The following is a 15137-nucleotide window of genomic DNA, read 5'->3' on the forward strand; positions in this document are numbered from 1 at the left end:
TTGGCCACCATTATCTAGTAATGCTGGGGGCTTTAAAAAGCAAAAATATAAGTCCTTTCTTTCATATTTAAATCTCCATGATGTATTACGCTCACAATAAGAATGCTACTTTTGGCAAATTAACTAGCTTCCAACTAGCTTGCCCCTTTTATCAAATGAAATATTAGCCTCTAAGAATAACAACAACACAGAATTGCATGGAATACTGCTGGCAATAACCTCTGTAGCTATTTTAACCGTTTACATATGGGCCATCTTCTTGACAATGACATTTCATAAAGGAATCAGCTAGGATTCAGTATTCATGGCTTCATGTTATGCTATTTTTTTCAGAAACTTTATAAAAATGAAAACCTTCAGATCCTTTAAGATAAAACCTTATCGATCACAAACCACATCATTTACTAACACTGTGCTCTTAATCAACAGAAATCTAAACCTACAAACTAGGAGCATTCTGAAACACCTGTTAGATGGGCCTCTCAAAGTACACTTTAACTTTGAAAACGCCTGTGTGGCCACTGCCCATGACAGTTTCTAGACATTTTGAGTTATTTAAAGGAGAAAGAGCAATGGAAAAGAGAAACATAGCCAACAGTCATTAAAATAAGAAAATCTGAATGAATTTTGATCATTTTAATAAATATATATCAAGAAAACTTCACTTTATTACAACACATTCATATACAAGCATCTATCATCTAAGTTTTCAACATCAAATGTTTATCAAATATTGAAAATAAAGGACAAAACATCACTAGACTATTCAGCCATAACACAAGAACAGGTTTTAAAAATTGGTCCTTGTGGACATTGTCCAAATGATGATCCTACTCATACACTGTATGAATGAGACCTATATTTAATATTAATAGCAATAATAAAAAAGCTTTATCTTGGAGAAACTGGGAGGACTTACTTATTTCCTCCGTTTGGCATTTGGTTCCTGTGAAGTATTGTGTAAGGAGGCCCAAGTTAGCCAGTAACCTTGGAAATGGGAATACAGTTTAGCAGGAGGAGTTGGCTGGTGTGGAAGGAAGGATGGTCAGAGGGGTACTCTGAACACCCTTGCCAATGCACAAATGAAAGAAATGATTGAGAAAAATGTTGACCAAATACATAGGAGCTTTTGCCGACTGAGTCCCATTTCTCCAAAATAACTTTCCCCAAACTAAAATCTTTACATTCTTTAAGATAAAACCTTATTGATCACCACATCATTTATCAACATTGTGCTTCGTAATCAACAGCAAAAGTCATATATAAAAAACCACATGCTTTTATAATCTAAACGAGTGAAATGATGCAAAACAGATTAAAGTATGATGCATGCCACTGGTTCATGAACTTCATTGGACAAGAAAACAAAACAAAACAACCCAAAACCCAGAAAACCCAAACCCAAACCCCAGCAACAGACCGTTGCCATAGAAAAGCTCGAGCAGCCAGTGCTGGTTTCTAACAGCTCTATTGTTTCCTCCATCCCTTTCTAAAAATGCCAAATCCGAAAGCAATTGGGCATCAAAAACAAAGGAAGAATAGAGATGTTGAATCAAAAGTTGAACGCAATAGTTCGACATTAACGGTTTCCAAACAATATTGATCCACCCTGTGTTTTTTTTTCCTGTTTGTTAAATCCCTGCTGTACTCTGATTTATCCTTAATTTTCACATTGGCAAAAATTAAGATAAAGTAAGGCACCAAAAATCGCCCTGTATAATATACCTCTAAAAGCCTCATCACCCATCACAGGCAAGCTGGGAACTTGCAGGGATTAGCCTCTACTCATATTGTTGATTGCTGCCCCAGACAGGTGTGCTTCATTACGTTCTATCCTATTTTCATCTGTCACACAAGACTGTTGAATCCAAACACTTAACAGCACCAGGAAGCCATTTCACCTAGCTCCCTGTCTTCAGTCTTTTAGTCAGAAAAAAAATACTGTATCATAGAGAAGCAGACATTCTTTGCTGGTTATATTGATTTGCTTACCAAATAACTACCTAATTAAGTGGCAAACAGGTGGAAGGTTCTTTGCTAGTGACAGGCTCCTGGAGGTCACGGAAATATCACAAGGGCACATTGTCCCCCATTCTAATCTACTGATCTTTTCTGTAAGAAAACTAAGATATACTTTTAAGCGTCAACTGTGTTCTCGGTAACGTCACCACATTTATAAGTAGCTCGCCGATGCCTACTATACAGATGTTTTATGCAATCTGCTCTCCAGGCGTTAAAATGACATGGCATGTTCATGGCATAATTGTATCAGTTGTACAAAACTATAAAATCCATTCAAAATAAAATTTATGAGAGCTAATCGATCATGCTGTGCATGCTTCTGAGTTTCGGTGAGAAGACGGCTCATATTTTACTTCCTTTGCTGCAGCACAGTTTGTTACTTGGTGAAGGCTCCTTTTTCCTTAAGGACTTTTTCCACGACTCACTTACATTGCTTTTTTCATTATATCCAGTCTCAAAATAATCATAAAATTGGCCTTTGCACTCAAAAGCAAGGTCATTTCCCACAGGTTCATGGCTTAGGGGGCCACCATCCCTGTTGGTGTCATCATTTGCTTTCTCATTTAATTTGGCCTTTTCCTGAACACCAAGTGACCTCACATTAGTAACAAAGATTTCATTGGCAGGTATCTGGCCATCACCCTTGTAAATAGGTGCACTGCCTACATCAAAATCCACCTGGTGGGAACAACTTGGTAAAGGCAGAGGGGGAGAGGAAGAGGAAGATGAGGAGGAGGAGGAGGAGGAAGAGGCAGTGGTGGAGGCATTTCCGACATTAGCATGGACAGAAAGGGGTAAATTTAGGTAGTGACCACCACATTCTTGGTACAAGCAGCAGGCATGAAACTTTTCACACTCCTCTTTGGCCATCCGAGGTCGTTTCCGGTAAGGACAGTCTTGAGCCATAAACCACTCCTGGGCAGAGGTGCCATTGAAAGAACAGGCGGGAAAGCACCAGTTATTCTGCATGATAATTTCTCCATGGATCCTTTTCATCAAATTGTTTATAAGGACAGATCTTCGGAGGTACACTTCAGGATCATCGATAAACTTTAGCTTTTCTAAGGACATATAAAGGATGTGGGCTCGTTCCTCAAAGATTGAGATGGTCTAAAAATCAAAAAAGGAAGAGAAAGCTTAGGCAATGGTCTATATTAAAATATCATCACAGCACATTTCTCTCTTGGCAGTTTCTGAGTCTGGGAGTCTGTGATCTTGTTTCCCCAGGTTCATTTAGAGATGCTGTCCCAGGGGCTGCTAATGTCTCCCCTTCCCAGAAGACTCACTGGTGATGTCGAGCATCGGGGAATCCAGCCACATGCAGACCTCAGCAGGGACAGGTCAGGATGTCTGCTCTTTTATGGCTCAGTGAGGGGGATGCCGAAATGTACAAAACTTATCTATGCTGTTAGAAGTCAGGAGAGGGGGTTCTTTGGAGGGCAGAGAGACAGTGACTAAAAGGGCACACAGGAAAGGTTCTGGGTTACTGGTTATGTTGTTTCTTTATCTGGATGTTAGTTATATGGCTATTTCACACTTTGTGAAATTCATCAAGCTGGACTCTTATGACACTTGGGCCTTTATATGACACATATATATTATATGTCAATAAGTGCTTTTTAGAAGATGCCAACATGCAGGTCATCATAAGTATTCTTCAAACCCTGGCCTAGCCATCAAGGAGCATGAGATCTGGCTGTCAGATCTCATGGCTCTCTCTTGATGTTTTTCTGGGTTTCATTCTTGCAATTATCTTTGCCTGATAGAGGGACAAAAGTAATGAATGAGGCTCAAACCCTAAAAGGAACTGTTGGTTGAAGGGCCAAAGTAGGCTTTTTCTGGTGTTGGGCAGGAGGAAAGATACAGAGAGGGAATCAGAGGACTCACTCCTGAGCTGTGTGATACCATCACTGTGTGATCATTGCTACAAACCCAGTGGCAATTTGGAAAACTGCTATAAGCCACAACACAGAAACCAAAAAGGACTTAAATTGCTTGTGTTCTGGGGGCCAGCTCTTCCAGGTCATAAAAAAAAAAAAAAAGCCAACCTGAGGAGCTGTGAATTAAACCAGCCCAAGCTGACCTAAGGGAGGAAGTACTAATGCAGGGGAAAGCCCAGCACCGGCCAATGCATGCTGATGACTTTTTATGAGCAGAGTCAAAGCAACATCTAAAGGGTGGGGGTGGGGGAGAGGGTGTAACAAGTAAGGAAGATGATTAAAAAATTAAAAATCTTCTCTGCATTTCAAAAAACTCTGGTCTGGGTTATCCTCTCCTCGATTAAATTAGCAGTTGTTTTTGAAGGAAGGCAGCCATAAGGAAAAGGAACTGGTATTTCAAAAGCTTAGATAGCCAGTTTCGTACTTCTGTGCACTTTCCCAATCCTGTTATTTTCTTCTTATACATGTAAAAAAGTTAGCTTTGGTCTTTTCCTGGGAATGAATTATATATTTTAACAAATGAAACGTGTAATGAATGCACCATGAAGGACGTTTCTACTTTCATGCACACATTCAAAGGATGGTGAGTCCCCCGCTGAGAGGTCAGGAAAAGCCCTGGGTGACCACCCCCGTGTAGGCACATACGTGTGGCATTGGCTATGGTAGCTGGAGCTCAGATACGGGGAACAGGTCAGGAAAGAACAGGTGCATTTCTGCACACGTGAAAGCACCAGCTGCCATGACCCTTAATGCAACTTGAGAAAATGAAATCATTAGTAAAAAAGACATTCTTCAGATTATATAATTTTGTTATTTCTGGGCAGAGGAGCTCTTGCTGGCTCTTTCTTCAAATACTTGTGAAAAATAACATAGGACCCAAAAAAGTGACAACGATTAATATGGCTCTGCTGAGAAGTGGCTCATTTTCTTTGCTTGGGTGGAACAATTTAATTTCTGGAAATGGATCAAGCAACTGTTACTAAGTATCTTAAACTCTTAATAAAAATAATGACTATTAAAAAAAACATACTTTATGGCTACAGCTGCTGAGTGGTGGGTGAAAATCCTCTTCTTCCACATACTTCCTCTTAAAGTATGTGATCTTGGATGTTGTTATAGGATTTGAAATTCCCCTGTAATGTGATCCTGTGGTAATAAATCAGATACGACAAATGACATGCGGTTTGCCAGAGGTTCTCCAAACAAAATACTTTCCTTGCCTTGCCTTTTAGAAGATAACTTGGCTACGTATTTGTCTGTACATGTGGTGATTAAAAATAAACATTAGTCTTAATAGTTGCTATCATATGGAATGCTGTAACCCAGGCGAGGCAAGGATTTCTAGACAATTATAGAGGAAAATGACATATTTCAGCACTTACTAAATACTCAGAATTTTAACTCTATGCACAGGCAAACAGCAACATTCATAAAGGGGAGTAGTATAATAACTCCGAAATAATATTAGTATTTATTCCAATTATTTAATTAAACCCATGATAATATAACCGCTGTTCAAATGTATATATCTTTAACTGTAAGCACTAATAACCAAATAACATTTAAATATTACTGGCTCTCAGTAAGTAAGCAAATCATTATCTTCACACTGGAGTCATAATATTCCTTCTTTTAAAACATAAAATTTAAATTTTTTAAATTTAAAATTAAAATTCAGGGTAACAAAAGTCCTTTTTGCTCTCAAAAATGTAACATATCAACCATGAATAAAAATAGGGTCTAATTTTTAAAGACCAAGCTTTTAACCCTTTTTAGCAAATCTGACTTCAACAAGTACTCATTTTACATTTTAGGTTTTTGGTTTTTTTGCAATCACTAGTACTACACAAAAAATCCAAAGGAACTCACCTTAAAGTATAAGAATAAAGAATCAGGGAGAACATATTTTTTTCTGGGCTTAAACATTTTTTTTCCCTATAATACCAAAGCCAATTGCACGCTTAATAAAAAGAAGAGCCACATAGCTGCTGGCCCAAAGTGCAGATTCCTTTATGTCTCATGGGATAAAGATTTCATTGTCAAGCCCACCAGGACTTGTGTAGCTCTGAGAGAACCATACACTTCCAGAAGATAGAAAACTGAAACTCAAACTGAAGTTTCAAGATCTGGTTTGGTTCTCTTAAAAATACAGATGCCTGACTTTTACCCGAAGCAGCAGCACATGGAAACTCAGGTTTGAATGCAATTAACATCACTCCTGGTCCTTTCCCTGGAGCCTTGGGCTCACTTATGAGCAGTACACAGGCAGCCTGGGACGTCCCTGGAGAACGAGCTCTCTCAGCTCAGAAGGGGGCCCCAGACACCACCGTTGCCCATCAGTCTGGCCGCACAGGGCAGCAGGGGAAGGTCAAGGGCAGTACCTGCCAGCGGGGGACCAGCTCCCCGGTCTCCCTGCAGAGGAGCCTGTGCTGGCCCTGGGGGGCTTGGGCCTCCGTAGCTGTCAGCCTCCCATAGTGTCTGGTACCCGGCAATTTCAGCAGCTCCTTCCGAGACAATGGGCTCGCAGAATCTATTCATGGACAGAACCAGAGTCATCTCTGACAGCCTCAGATCTGAAAAAAACAAAAGAAAACAGCCCTAATCAAGAGCAAGCCAGGGGATGGCCTTGGCTCCTTCTTCCTTTGCTTTGGGAAACTTTTACGTCTCAGCCCTCCCCTTTGCCCTGAAACATTTTATTATTTTTTCAAAGAAAACCTCAGCAAACTCTCTTGCTGCTATTAGCTCAGCCTCTGTGTTCAGCAATCTGCATTTCATGGGCGGATCTTTAAAAACCCCATTTCTTATTGTTCTCAGATTCCCCTCAGCCCTCTTCCAGACAGCTGCTTTGCCTCCGAAACACATTTTCCTCCTGACCTTCCCGCAGAAAACGTACCGCTAAGAGGCAAGGCCAAAACCCTTGCCGCTTCCTTTCTATTAATAAGGCAAAATCAATTTTCTAGTCAATCCCCTGAGAGTCTCCTTTGATGAAATCCGCTAATCAATCAAAAGAAAAGGAAGGAGGAGACAGAAATCTTCCCCCGAATCCCTACTGATGCTCTCAGGTTCAGTCTGTTCCGCTGCCTGCTGCCCCCTCTTCCTCTGTTTCTGCAGGGCCAGTTCCTCTACAACATTCTCGGGCTCTTTCCACTTTCTTCTCCCAAAGCGAAGCAGACAGAGACACACTTGGTAGTTGTTTCCACCAGCTCTGATTGGCCTGAACTGGATCTGCCTCCAGTCAAAACACTGAGAGATGAAGACAGAAAATTGGCTCCAGTTTCCAGCCGTGAGTTGCAGTCCCACAGGAGCCAAGCACAACATCAACGGAGCAGGCGGAATATTAAACAGGAGCCAGGGCTTCAGGGCCAGAGGCAGCGGACAGCTCTACACCGCAAAGCCCAGAGGCAAGGCAGAAACTTTCCAAGAGGCAAAACACCACTGCCCTTCTGTCCGGTTCACGCCCTTCCCTAGGGTCTGCGGGGAAACTGGGAGCCTCTCTTCTCTTGGGATGCGCCCTGGGCTCCTCAGCACCTTGGGTGGTGGGGGCCTTTCCCCGGGGACTCAGTGTCTTCACCTGGTCCTAAGTAGGGGTCCAGAGTGAGTGCAAGGGAGAAGAGGATCTAAAGCCAAAAGACCTCGGGGCCATAGATCAGTGGTGACTGCAGAGCAGCCTCAGTGCCTTATTATCCACCAATTCCTTTATGAGACCCAAACCTCCACTATCTCACTTTGCCGTTTAAAGAACTGTCACAAAGAGTGATGACAGGCCTGCTTTCTTGAAGATTGACTGTCTTTCAAATAGACGCTAAGGGTCTAGTTCTTGCTTTCTTCTCCAAATTATACAGCTTGTAATGTTTGGGGGAAAGAGTGAATCTACTATTGTCTCGTGGGAGACTATTATTACCTACATGTTATAACAAGGGTCCACTTCCAGGTAAAAGGAGGAAAGGTACAAGGGGAAAGGGAAATAGCTTCATTAAGTGACAATGTCCTCTGGCTAACAGAGCAGCTCTTGGCAGCAATGACTCCGTCACCCAGACTTCTCTCTGAGACCTGAAGTTCTGTCCCAACCTCACTGAAGAAGTAAGTCAGGCCTTCTGACATACAGGAGAGGTGTCTAGGTCAGTGGCTGGAATTAGGACCCAGCTGATTTGGGCTGCTAAACTACCTACCCCCTTTCTTTTAAAATGCCCTCCAAAGAGGCAGCAGCAAGGACTTATTAGAAAACCTTATTTCAAGAGAATAAAAAAGGTTCAATTAATTCTCTAAAAAGAAATGGTCGGACATGCCATTTATTCTGTTCTTTGAGTCATCAGTCAAGAAATTTAGACCACACTGATTTCACAAACTAAGCCATTCTATCACCCCTCAAACTGAACATCCAAACAAGGTATTTATTTCCTGGAAGACTCTTATAAAATGGTCCAATTTCTTAACTTATCTAAGAGACAACTGTATCAGGAAGTGCTATTGCCAGGAGCACATGAATTATATAGCTTTTTCTCTGAGTCGGTAGCCCTGTCTCATTGAGTGCAACAGTATTTTCTCGCTTGAAATTTACACTCACTTTGTGCTGGATTCTGGGAATAAGATCCAAGCTTTTTGCCTACATGGAAATTTTATTACATATAAACCAAAGCACGTTGACAAATCCATATCCCATAAGACAGAGAAGCATTTGCAGGCCCCTAGCAGCAATTACCTTTGTTTAAAAGGACATTAATGGACCCTGTGCTATTTTATGTTAGTAAGAGTTTCTTTATATTTTAATGACTTATCCTTGTAGCTTTTTGGTTGTTAAGGATTTCAGCGTTTCTATTTGTTAGTATTGTTTCCGGCACGAAATTCGACTCACGCATTTGAACTTGAAACATGGCATAATAGTTTTTATCCTGGCTATTTCTTTCCTTTTATGATATCTAGTTTCAGTAAGTTTTTCTTTTCTTGAATGGTTAACTTACACACAAAATCCTAAACTGGAGAGGTGAGTTCCAAGAAGGATTTATGTAAGTCCGAATAAAAAATAAATGAGTTGGGATTATTTGGGAGCAGGGAGGAGATTTTGCAATTGAGTCTTCCTAGTCTATCCAGAGCTTACACTGGGATGTTAGGAAATTAAGAAGGCAAGTTTAACATTCATGAAATATTGGAGTATGGGGCACAAAGCCATGATTCTTTTTATTTGTATTATATGTACAGATCCAAACTGTCATTTTTTTCTCAGTACAATGAGATTTACATTATAATTCTGCTACTGAGTTCAGAAGTTGAAATTCACAAATTTATGTGCTGTTAATACTAGAGTCACAAAGATGTACATGTATAGTAAATTTTGTTTTTTTTAACATCAACGGTGAGTGAATTCAAAAGAAGGGTGTTAAAGTGTGTTTTGTCTACACAAGTGTTTAAAAAAATAAAAACTAGAAAGGTCTTAACCTTTTATCCTCAGGCTCCTGCATGTCTGTTTCATCAGCCAAGGGAATGTAGTAGAATGACACCTCAAGCATTCCCAGAAGGCCAAGGGCTAAAATGTCAAGTTTTTCCAGCAAATGTTCACAGTAAAGTTACCAGGCATTTCTATACAATTTGGTTTTTCCAGATGAGTTGGACTTCTTCTTTCCTAGGAGCCATGATGATGCTAACAGAAGTGGCACACATAACAGGGTAGCTGCAGCTTCAGTGATGCCTTCCATCCAACAGGGGATCCTTGTCACTCTTTGCCCACCCCTCCCCCTCATCCATCATTAGAAAACATTTTATTAAGAGCATTATAGAAGTTAGAGGTCTGATTCCAATACTGAAAAGCAAGACAGTAAAGGGCTGGTATTTTCGATACACCTTTGACACTCTGGGTCTTAGCTGTCCTAACCAGGTGGAATCAAGCCCTTGACCTGAGACTGTTCCTAACAAGACCTCAACAGCTTGTCCAGCTCGTCGTAGTGGTGGTGGTGGAAGGGGCTGGGTGGGTGGAATGAAATCCTTCAACCTTTCTAAATAGACAGATACTATTTTTCTACCAGTCCCAGAAGTACACCTGTCTGCCCTGGGAAATACATTTCCTCAGCTGCAGCTCTGAAAGGCCAAAATCTTTAGGTCAGGTCCTGGGCCTGGAATGCAGGTGCTGAGCAGGAGGGAGACGAGCGGGTGCCCGGGTGTCCGAGCCCGGGCACCAGGTCTCTCCATCCCAGGCCTAAGACTGGGGGCCGAGGCTTAGAGACCCACCCCCTGCAGGCGGGCAGCAGACACCACGTCCGAGTTCCCACACTGACACACCCTCGCGTGTTGGTGCCGCAGCCCAAGCCCCTCTCCAGGGAAGTGGGCAGAGCCCTGCAGGCCGCCGACCGAAGGAGAAAGTAAACAACACCCCAAGTGTCTGGGAACAAAGGCAAGTTGTCTTTCCACGGTGCTGGAGCCGTGCGCCTCTCCTGAAGAATAAGAGCTATGATTATTCTTCCTTTTCTTCTTCTTTTTTTTTTTTTTTTAAACCAAGTTTCCTTCTAAGGGCAATAAACACCAAAGGTAGGATTCCAAGGAAATGACTCACGGCGGTTGGCAGGGCTCTAGAGAGGCTGGCCCCGGCCCGCGCTCCAGCCCGCAGCAGATGCCTGCCCGGCCCTCCCCCCTTCGCCGGCCAAACCCACTCGGAGCCCGCGCCTGCGGGATCGCCCTGCGCATCCGTTGGACCCCGGCGGCCAGGACTCTGCCCATGCCTCCCGCAGGCGCCCGCCGTGTCCGCGCCACCCTGGGCCGCGGAGCCGCCTCTCCCCCCGCCTCTGCGGTCCCGGCCGGGCACTCCGGAAAGTTGCTAGGGCAGTGGAGGCGGGAGGGGAGGCAGGGAGGAGAGAGGCGGAGGCGTGGACCAGGCGGGCAGCAGCCGAGCCCGCCGGGGAGGTGAGCTGAGGACAGAGGAGCCGCCGCCGCCCGCAGCGCGGCTCGGCTGCCTGGGAGGAGAGTGCGGGGGCGGAGGTGGCGGGGAGGGGGGACAGAAGGTGTCAGCTCCTGCAGCTATTCCTTTTTCTTGCAAACGCGCGCTCCTGACATCCACCATCCCTCCCTCCCCACCTGCCAAGCGCCGCGGCGTCCAGACCTGGTGGCATCCCTCCTACTGACCCCCATCCCCCAGGACAAGGGAATAAGCGGGCACCGAGGACCCTGGGGTCTCACCAGAGCTGTGGTCCCCACCCGCCCGTAGACTCGCCTCGGTGCGCGCGGGCTGCAGCGCGAGCAGCCCTAGAGGCGGCGGCGGTTCCCGCCCGGGTAAAGCCTCCGCGGCGCTCGCCAGCCCCGGGAAAAAAGCCCGCGCCGCCTCCGCGCCCAGCAGCGCCCCGGCCTCCCAGCTGGCCCGGGTCGCGCTCCCGCCGGTGCGCGTCCAGTCGGTGACCCCGGAGCAGCCCCGGGGCCGGAAGGGCGCGCGGGAGCCAGTCAGCCCCAGCAGACGCCCGGGGGCACCGGCAGTCGCGCTCCACCCGGCCCGGCCTCTCCGCCCCCGCCGCCCGCGCCCAGCCCGGCTCTTACCGCGGGGTCAGCCGGGAGGCGGCGGCCGCGGCGCTCGAGCTGCTGCTGGCCCTCTCCGGGCTCGGCGCCAGCCCGGCCGCCGGTGCACACTCGTGCGGGTCCTGGCCCGGCGGCCCGGTCGGCGGTGGCCGCTGGAGCGCGGCGGGCGAGGGTCCCGGCAGGTCCCGCCGCCGCGACTGGGGCGCTGCGCCGCCGTCGCTGCAGACGGTTATGGTAATGAGCGGCTCTGTCTAGCGAGGAGCGTGTGAAACCCGTCAATCCTGTTTGCCATTTCCCCGTGGATTTCCGAGGAGAGGTTCTGCAGGATGCCCCCAGGGTGAGAAAAGGAACATGACAAGCGCGCCCGCTCTCCCTCCCTCCCTCTGCTCCCTCCGCTCCCGCCGCTGCCGCCGCTCCTCAGGCAGCACACGGGGCGCCTTCCCCTCACCCTAGCCCGCCCCCTGCCTTCTTCCCTCCTTCCCGCCCTCCCTCCTTCTCTCCTCCCCTCCACTCCCCTCCCCTCCCGGTGCCCGGGGACACGCGGGCCCAGCTCCAGCCCGCAGCCCAGACCCCACGCGCTCCCGGGCTCCCGCCCCAGCCCTGGGGGCTCGGCTCCAGCCGAATAATGTATTCACTCTGCAACCTTCTGAGATGTCTTCTCTTTTTTTTATTTGGTTTACTTTTTTGTTGTGCGTGCGTGTTATTTAAAAGAGAAAGAAAGAAAGAAATCTGTGCCTTTCCCACCCTTTGCAAAAGACTTTCTTCTCCTTTGCCACAGCAAACGGAGATGAGAAACAGATGTCTTTGCAGGACCAAGCAGTTATTCTCCCCTCGCCGCCCGCCCCCGCCCCCGCCCCTCTGGAGCTGTATTTGTATAAAAAAGCAACCTCGGTCAGACTGCAACTTCAATTGGTAACTCCTTCTGGGTGGGGAGCCTCAAGGGAAAGCCTCCAGGAAATAAAAAAGTAATAAAGGAGGCTGTCCTTGGTCAAAAGAATGTAATTTAAGCCCCGGGATCACATTGTTTTGCAAATAGTAATTTTCCCCTATATTGGACTCAACTGGAGTTTGTGTTTTGAAACATTAATTCATAACTTCTGTCTAGGGACCCCTCCATAGTCGAGATGGGTCATTTCAGGTGTAATGCACACAGAGGCTTGGAAGGCATAGACCTAATAAAATGGGGGGAAGGCACCTGCACAAAAGTGTTACAAAGACTGTAATGTTTGTTTACTGCTACTATGCCAGATGTGCTAAATATAACACTTCTTTAAAACAGAGATCCTCCGACTGTGAAAAACCAAACCTCTTGCTGCCTGGCTCCCTAGGAATCAAGAGGAGGCACGGACTGAAAATCAGGGAGAAAAGGAACTAGATCAAGGATGAGGATTACCATCTGCAAATTGAACCCTATCTAATTTGCATGTTTATTTCTTAGAATTGTAATTAAATTTGTGTAATAAATGTTTTCCATTTCATTTGTATGCTTAAAATTTGGGTGACTGACATGCAGCTAAGTGAATTTCTTTTTTTAAAAGCAAATGTAGTTTATTCAATAAGGCAGCAAACAAATATTAAACATAATTAGAACTAATCTGCTTTGAAGGTATTTTTGCTGAACTTTGTACATTAAAGACTCTCAGAGGTTTTAAGGGTATTAGGAAGCTGAGACAAGGCAATTATGCTGAAAACAGACTAACTCAACAGACTTCCAGGAGCACTATTTCATTTTTTCCAAAAGGCATTTCAGGGTTGCATGCCTAGGATTGGGAATTGGGCATCCATCTTGGCTTTATTCTGAACCAGATTAAATTGCATTGGCTCATGCACGATACATAGGCCATTATGATGATAATTTAAGAATTTTAAAGATTCTACCCAGGTTATGGATAGAATGTAATTTTCATTTAGGTGGGATAAGGAAAGGCACAAGGGCATTTAAAGCAGTGCAAGTACTTGAAAATCTAAGTGTCTAAAACCTGGTTAGTGTCTAACTCAAATACAGAACTAAATGTGAGGGCTTGGAGGCATGGCTTATTATTGTTTTTATCTCCCTGTATTAAAGTTTTATAGCATTTAAAGGACTATGGGGAAATCCCCACATACCCTTAGCTGTGTCAAAATACATAAAACCAAAAGGAGCAAATTAGCATAAAATTGAGAAAAACATGAGACTTAAGTATCAGCATGGGTTGCATTGGCATCTTTGGAGCCTTGGCTCTGAGAAATGAGCCTTCTGGGAAACTGGCATTGCCCTTGGGTGGGGAGGACTCTTGGCTTTAATGTTATGAGAAAATGACATCATAACAGAAGTATGAAATCATTCTACTTCACAGCACCCCTGTGGTTCTGAGTAAGAACTTGACCCTGTCCTGTTCAGATATGTTAGGTTAGTATGTTTTACCGAAAGCTTTCCCTGGCCTACTTTTAATCTTAAGCTTAATGTTTGCAGAAATTCAGGGCCCAACTGTTGACAACACGAACTAATGTCTACAGGCAGAGGAGTCAGTCAAATGTCTGTGGAATGAGAAACATCATTTAAAAATTTAAAGTGAGTAAGTGGTGGCTATGGCACAAGGAAAGGACTCACTGTACATCAATAATGAAATATTTGGAATGAATGAATGTAATTTATGAGTTGCAATATTCAACCTGAGAGCTCTGATGTCATCATTCTTGGATGTGTGTGCGTGTGTGTTTGAAGTTCCAAGACAAAAGTTTGATTATGAAACTTAAAATATCTTGAGCTGCAAATTCACTGAAGACCGTGATTGTTTTTCTTCAGTGAACAAAAAGAGTGCCAGACTTAAAACTGCTGAAACCCATTTCTCAAAAACTTGTTATCATTTGAAAGGGGGATTTCTCAAGTAAAATTTGACGTATTCAGATTACTGTGGACACAGTGCCCATTTGGGTTATAAAAAGTCAGAATTACTGGCATTTTTTAAAAAGTGCAACCTTTTTTAACAACAAAAAGAGATATGTAATATTAAATCTCTCCAATTCCTCTTCTCTTATTCTCAAACCTTCTCTAATCAGGCTTTCTTATCCCATCATTCCATTGAAACTGTTATTGTCAATGACACCAGTGACCTCTGGGTTGCTAAATCCAAAGGGCTTTTCTTGGTTCTCATCTTTCTTGACCTGTAAGCAGCATTTGACCAGGTTGATCACTCTCTCTTCCTTGAAAACTTATATCCTGTTTCCAGGACAACATACACACCTGGTTTGCCTCCCACCCTACTGGTTCTTCCTTCTCAGTCTCCTTTACTGATTCTCTGTGACCTGTGAAAGCTATAGTGCCTCAAGCCCAGTCATTGAACCTTGTCTCTTCCTTTTAACCACTCTCTTGTGGAAATCACTCAGTCTCATAGCTTCAAATACTGTGTATATTCTGATGACTCCCAAATTTAGATCTCCAGTCGAGATTTTTCTCTTGATCTCCAGACTCCACTTAGATGCTTAATTAGACATCAGAGGATTTACAGATCCAAAACCAAATTCCTGATTGTCTCTGTTCCCCCTTCCTTAATATTCTCCACTCCAGTTAATAAACCACACTATAGCTTTGGAGTCATCCTTGACTCTTTTTTTCCTTTACGCCCTACATTTAATACATCCAACAATCCTTAAAGCTCTATCTTTAACGTTTTTCTAGACTCTGATCACTTCTCATTATCTCTG

At 44.4% G+C, this 15137-nt stretch overlaps 1 protein-coding gene across 3 annotated transcripts; it reads right to left on the reverse strand.

Moving 5' to 3' along the window:
* Window positions 1-604: 604 nt before the first annotated feature.
* Window positions 605-11858, reverse strand: SERTAD4 (SERTA domain containing 4). Of its 3 annotated transcripts, none has more exons than XM_059041233.2 (4): window positions 11475-11858; window positions 6344-6535; window positions 4993-5108; window positions 605-3132 (listed from the first exon to the last, which is right to left on the reverse strand). In XM_059041233.2, exons 2-4 carry the CDS (start codon window positions 6516-6518, stop codon window positions 2365-2367), a joined length of 1059 nt encoding a protein of 352 aa, XP_058897216.1. In that variant the 5' UTR covers window positions 6519-6535; window positions 11475-11858; the 3' UTR covers window positions 605-2364. The 3 variants fall into 3 exon arrangements, with proteins under 3 accessions (XP_058897216.1, XP_066888329.1, XP_058897224.1); XM_067032228.1 differs by lacking the exon at window positions 11475-11858 and adding an exon at window positions 10233-10274 and having other exon boundaries at window positions 623-3132; XM_059041241.2 differs by lacking the exon at window positions 11475-11858 and adding an exon at window positions 7025-7295 and having other exon boundaries at window positions 623-3132.
* Between the last annotated feature and the right edge of the window lie 3279 nt (window positions 11859-15137).

The sequence above is a fragment of the Kogia breviceps genome, chromosome 1 (assembly GCF_026419965.1).
Source record: "Kogia breviceps isolate mKogBre1 chromosome 1, mKogBre1 haplotype 1, whole genome shotgun sequence".
Taxonomy (NCBI): Eukaryota; Metazoa; Chordata; class Mammalia; order Artiodactyla; family Physeteridae; genus Kogia; species Kogia breviceps.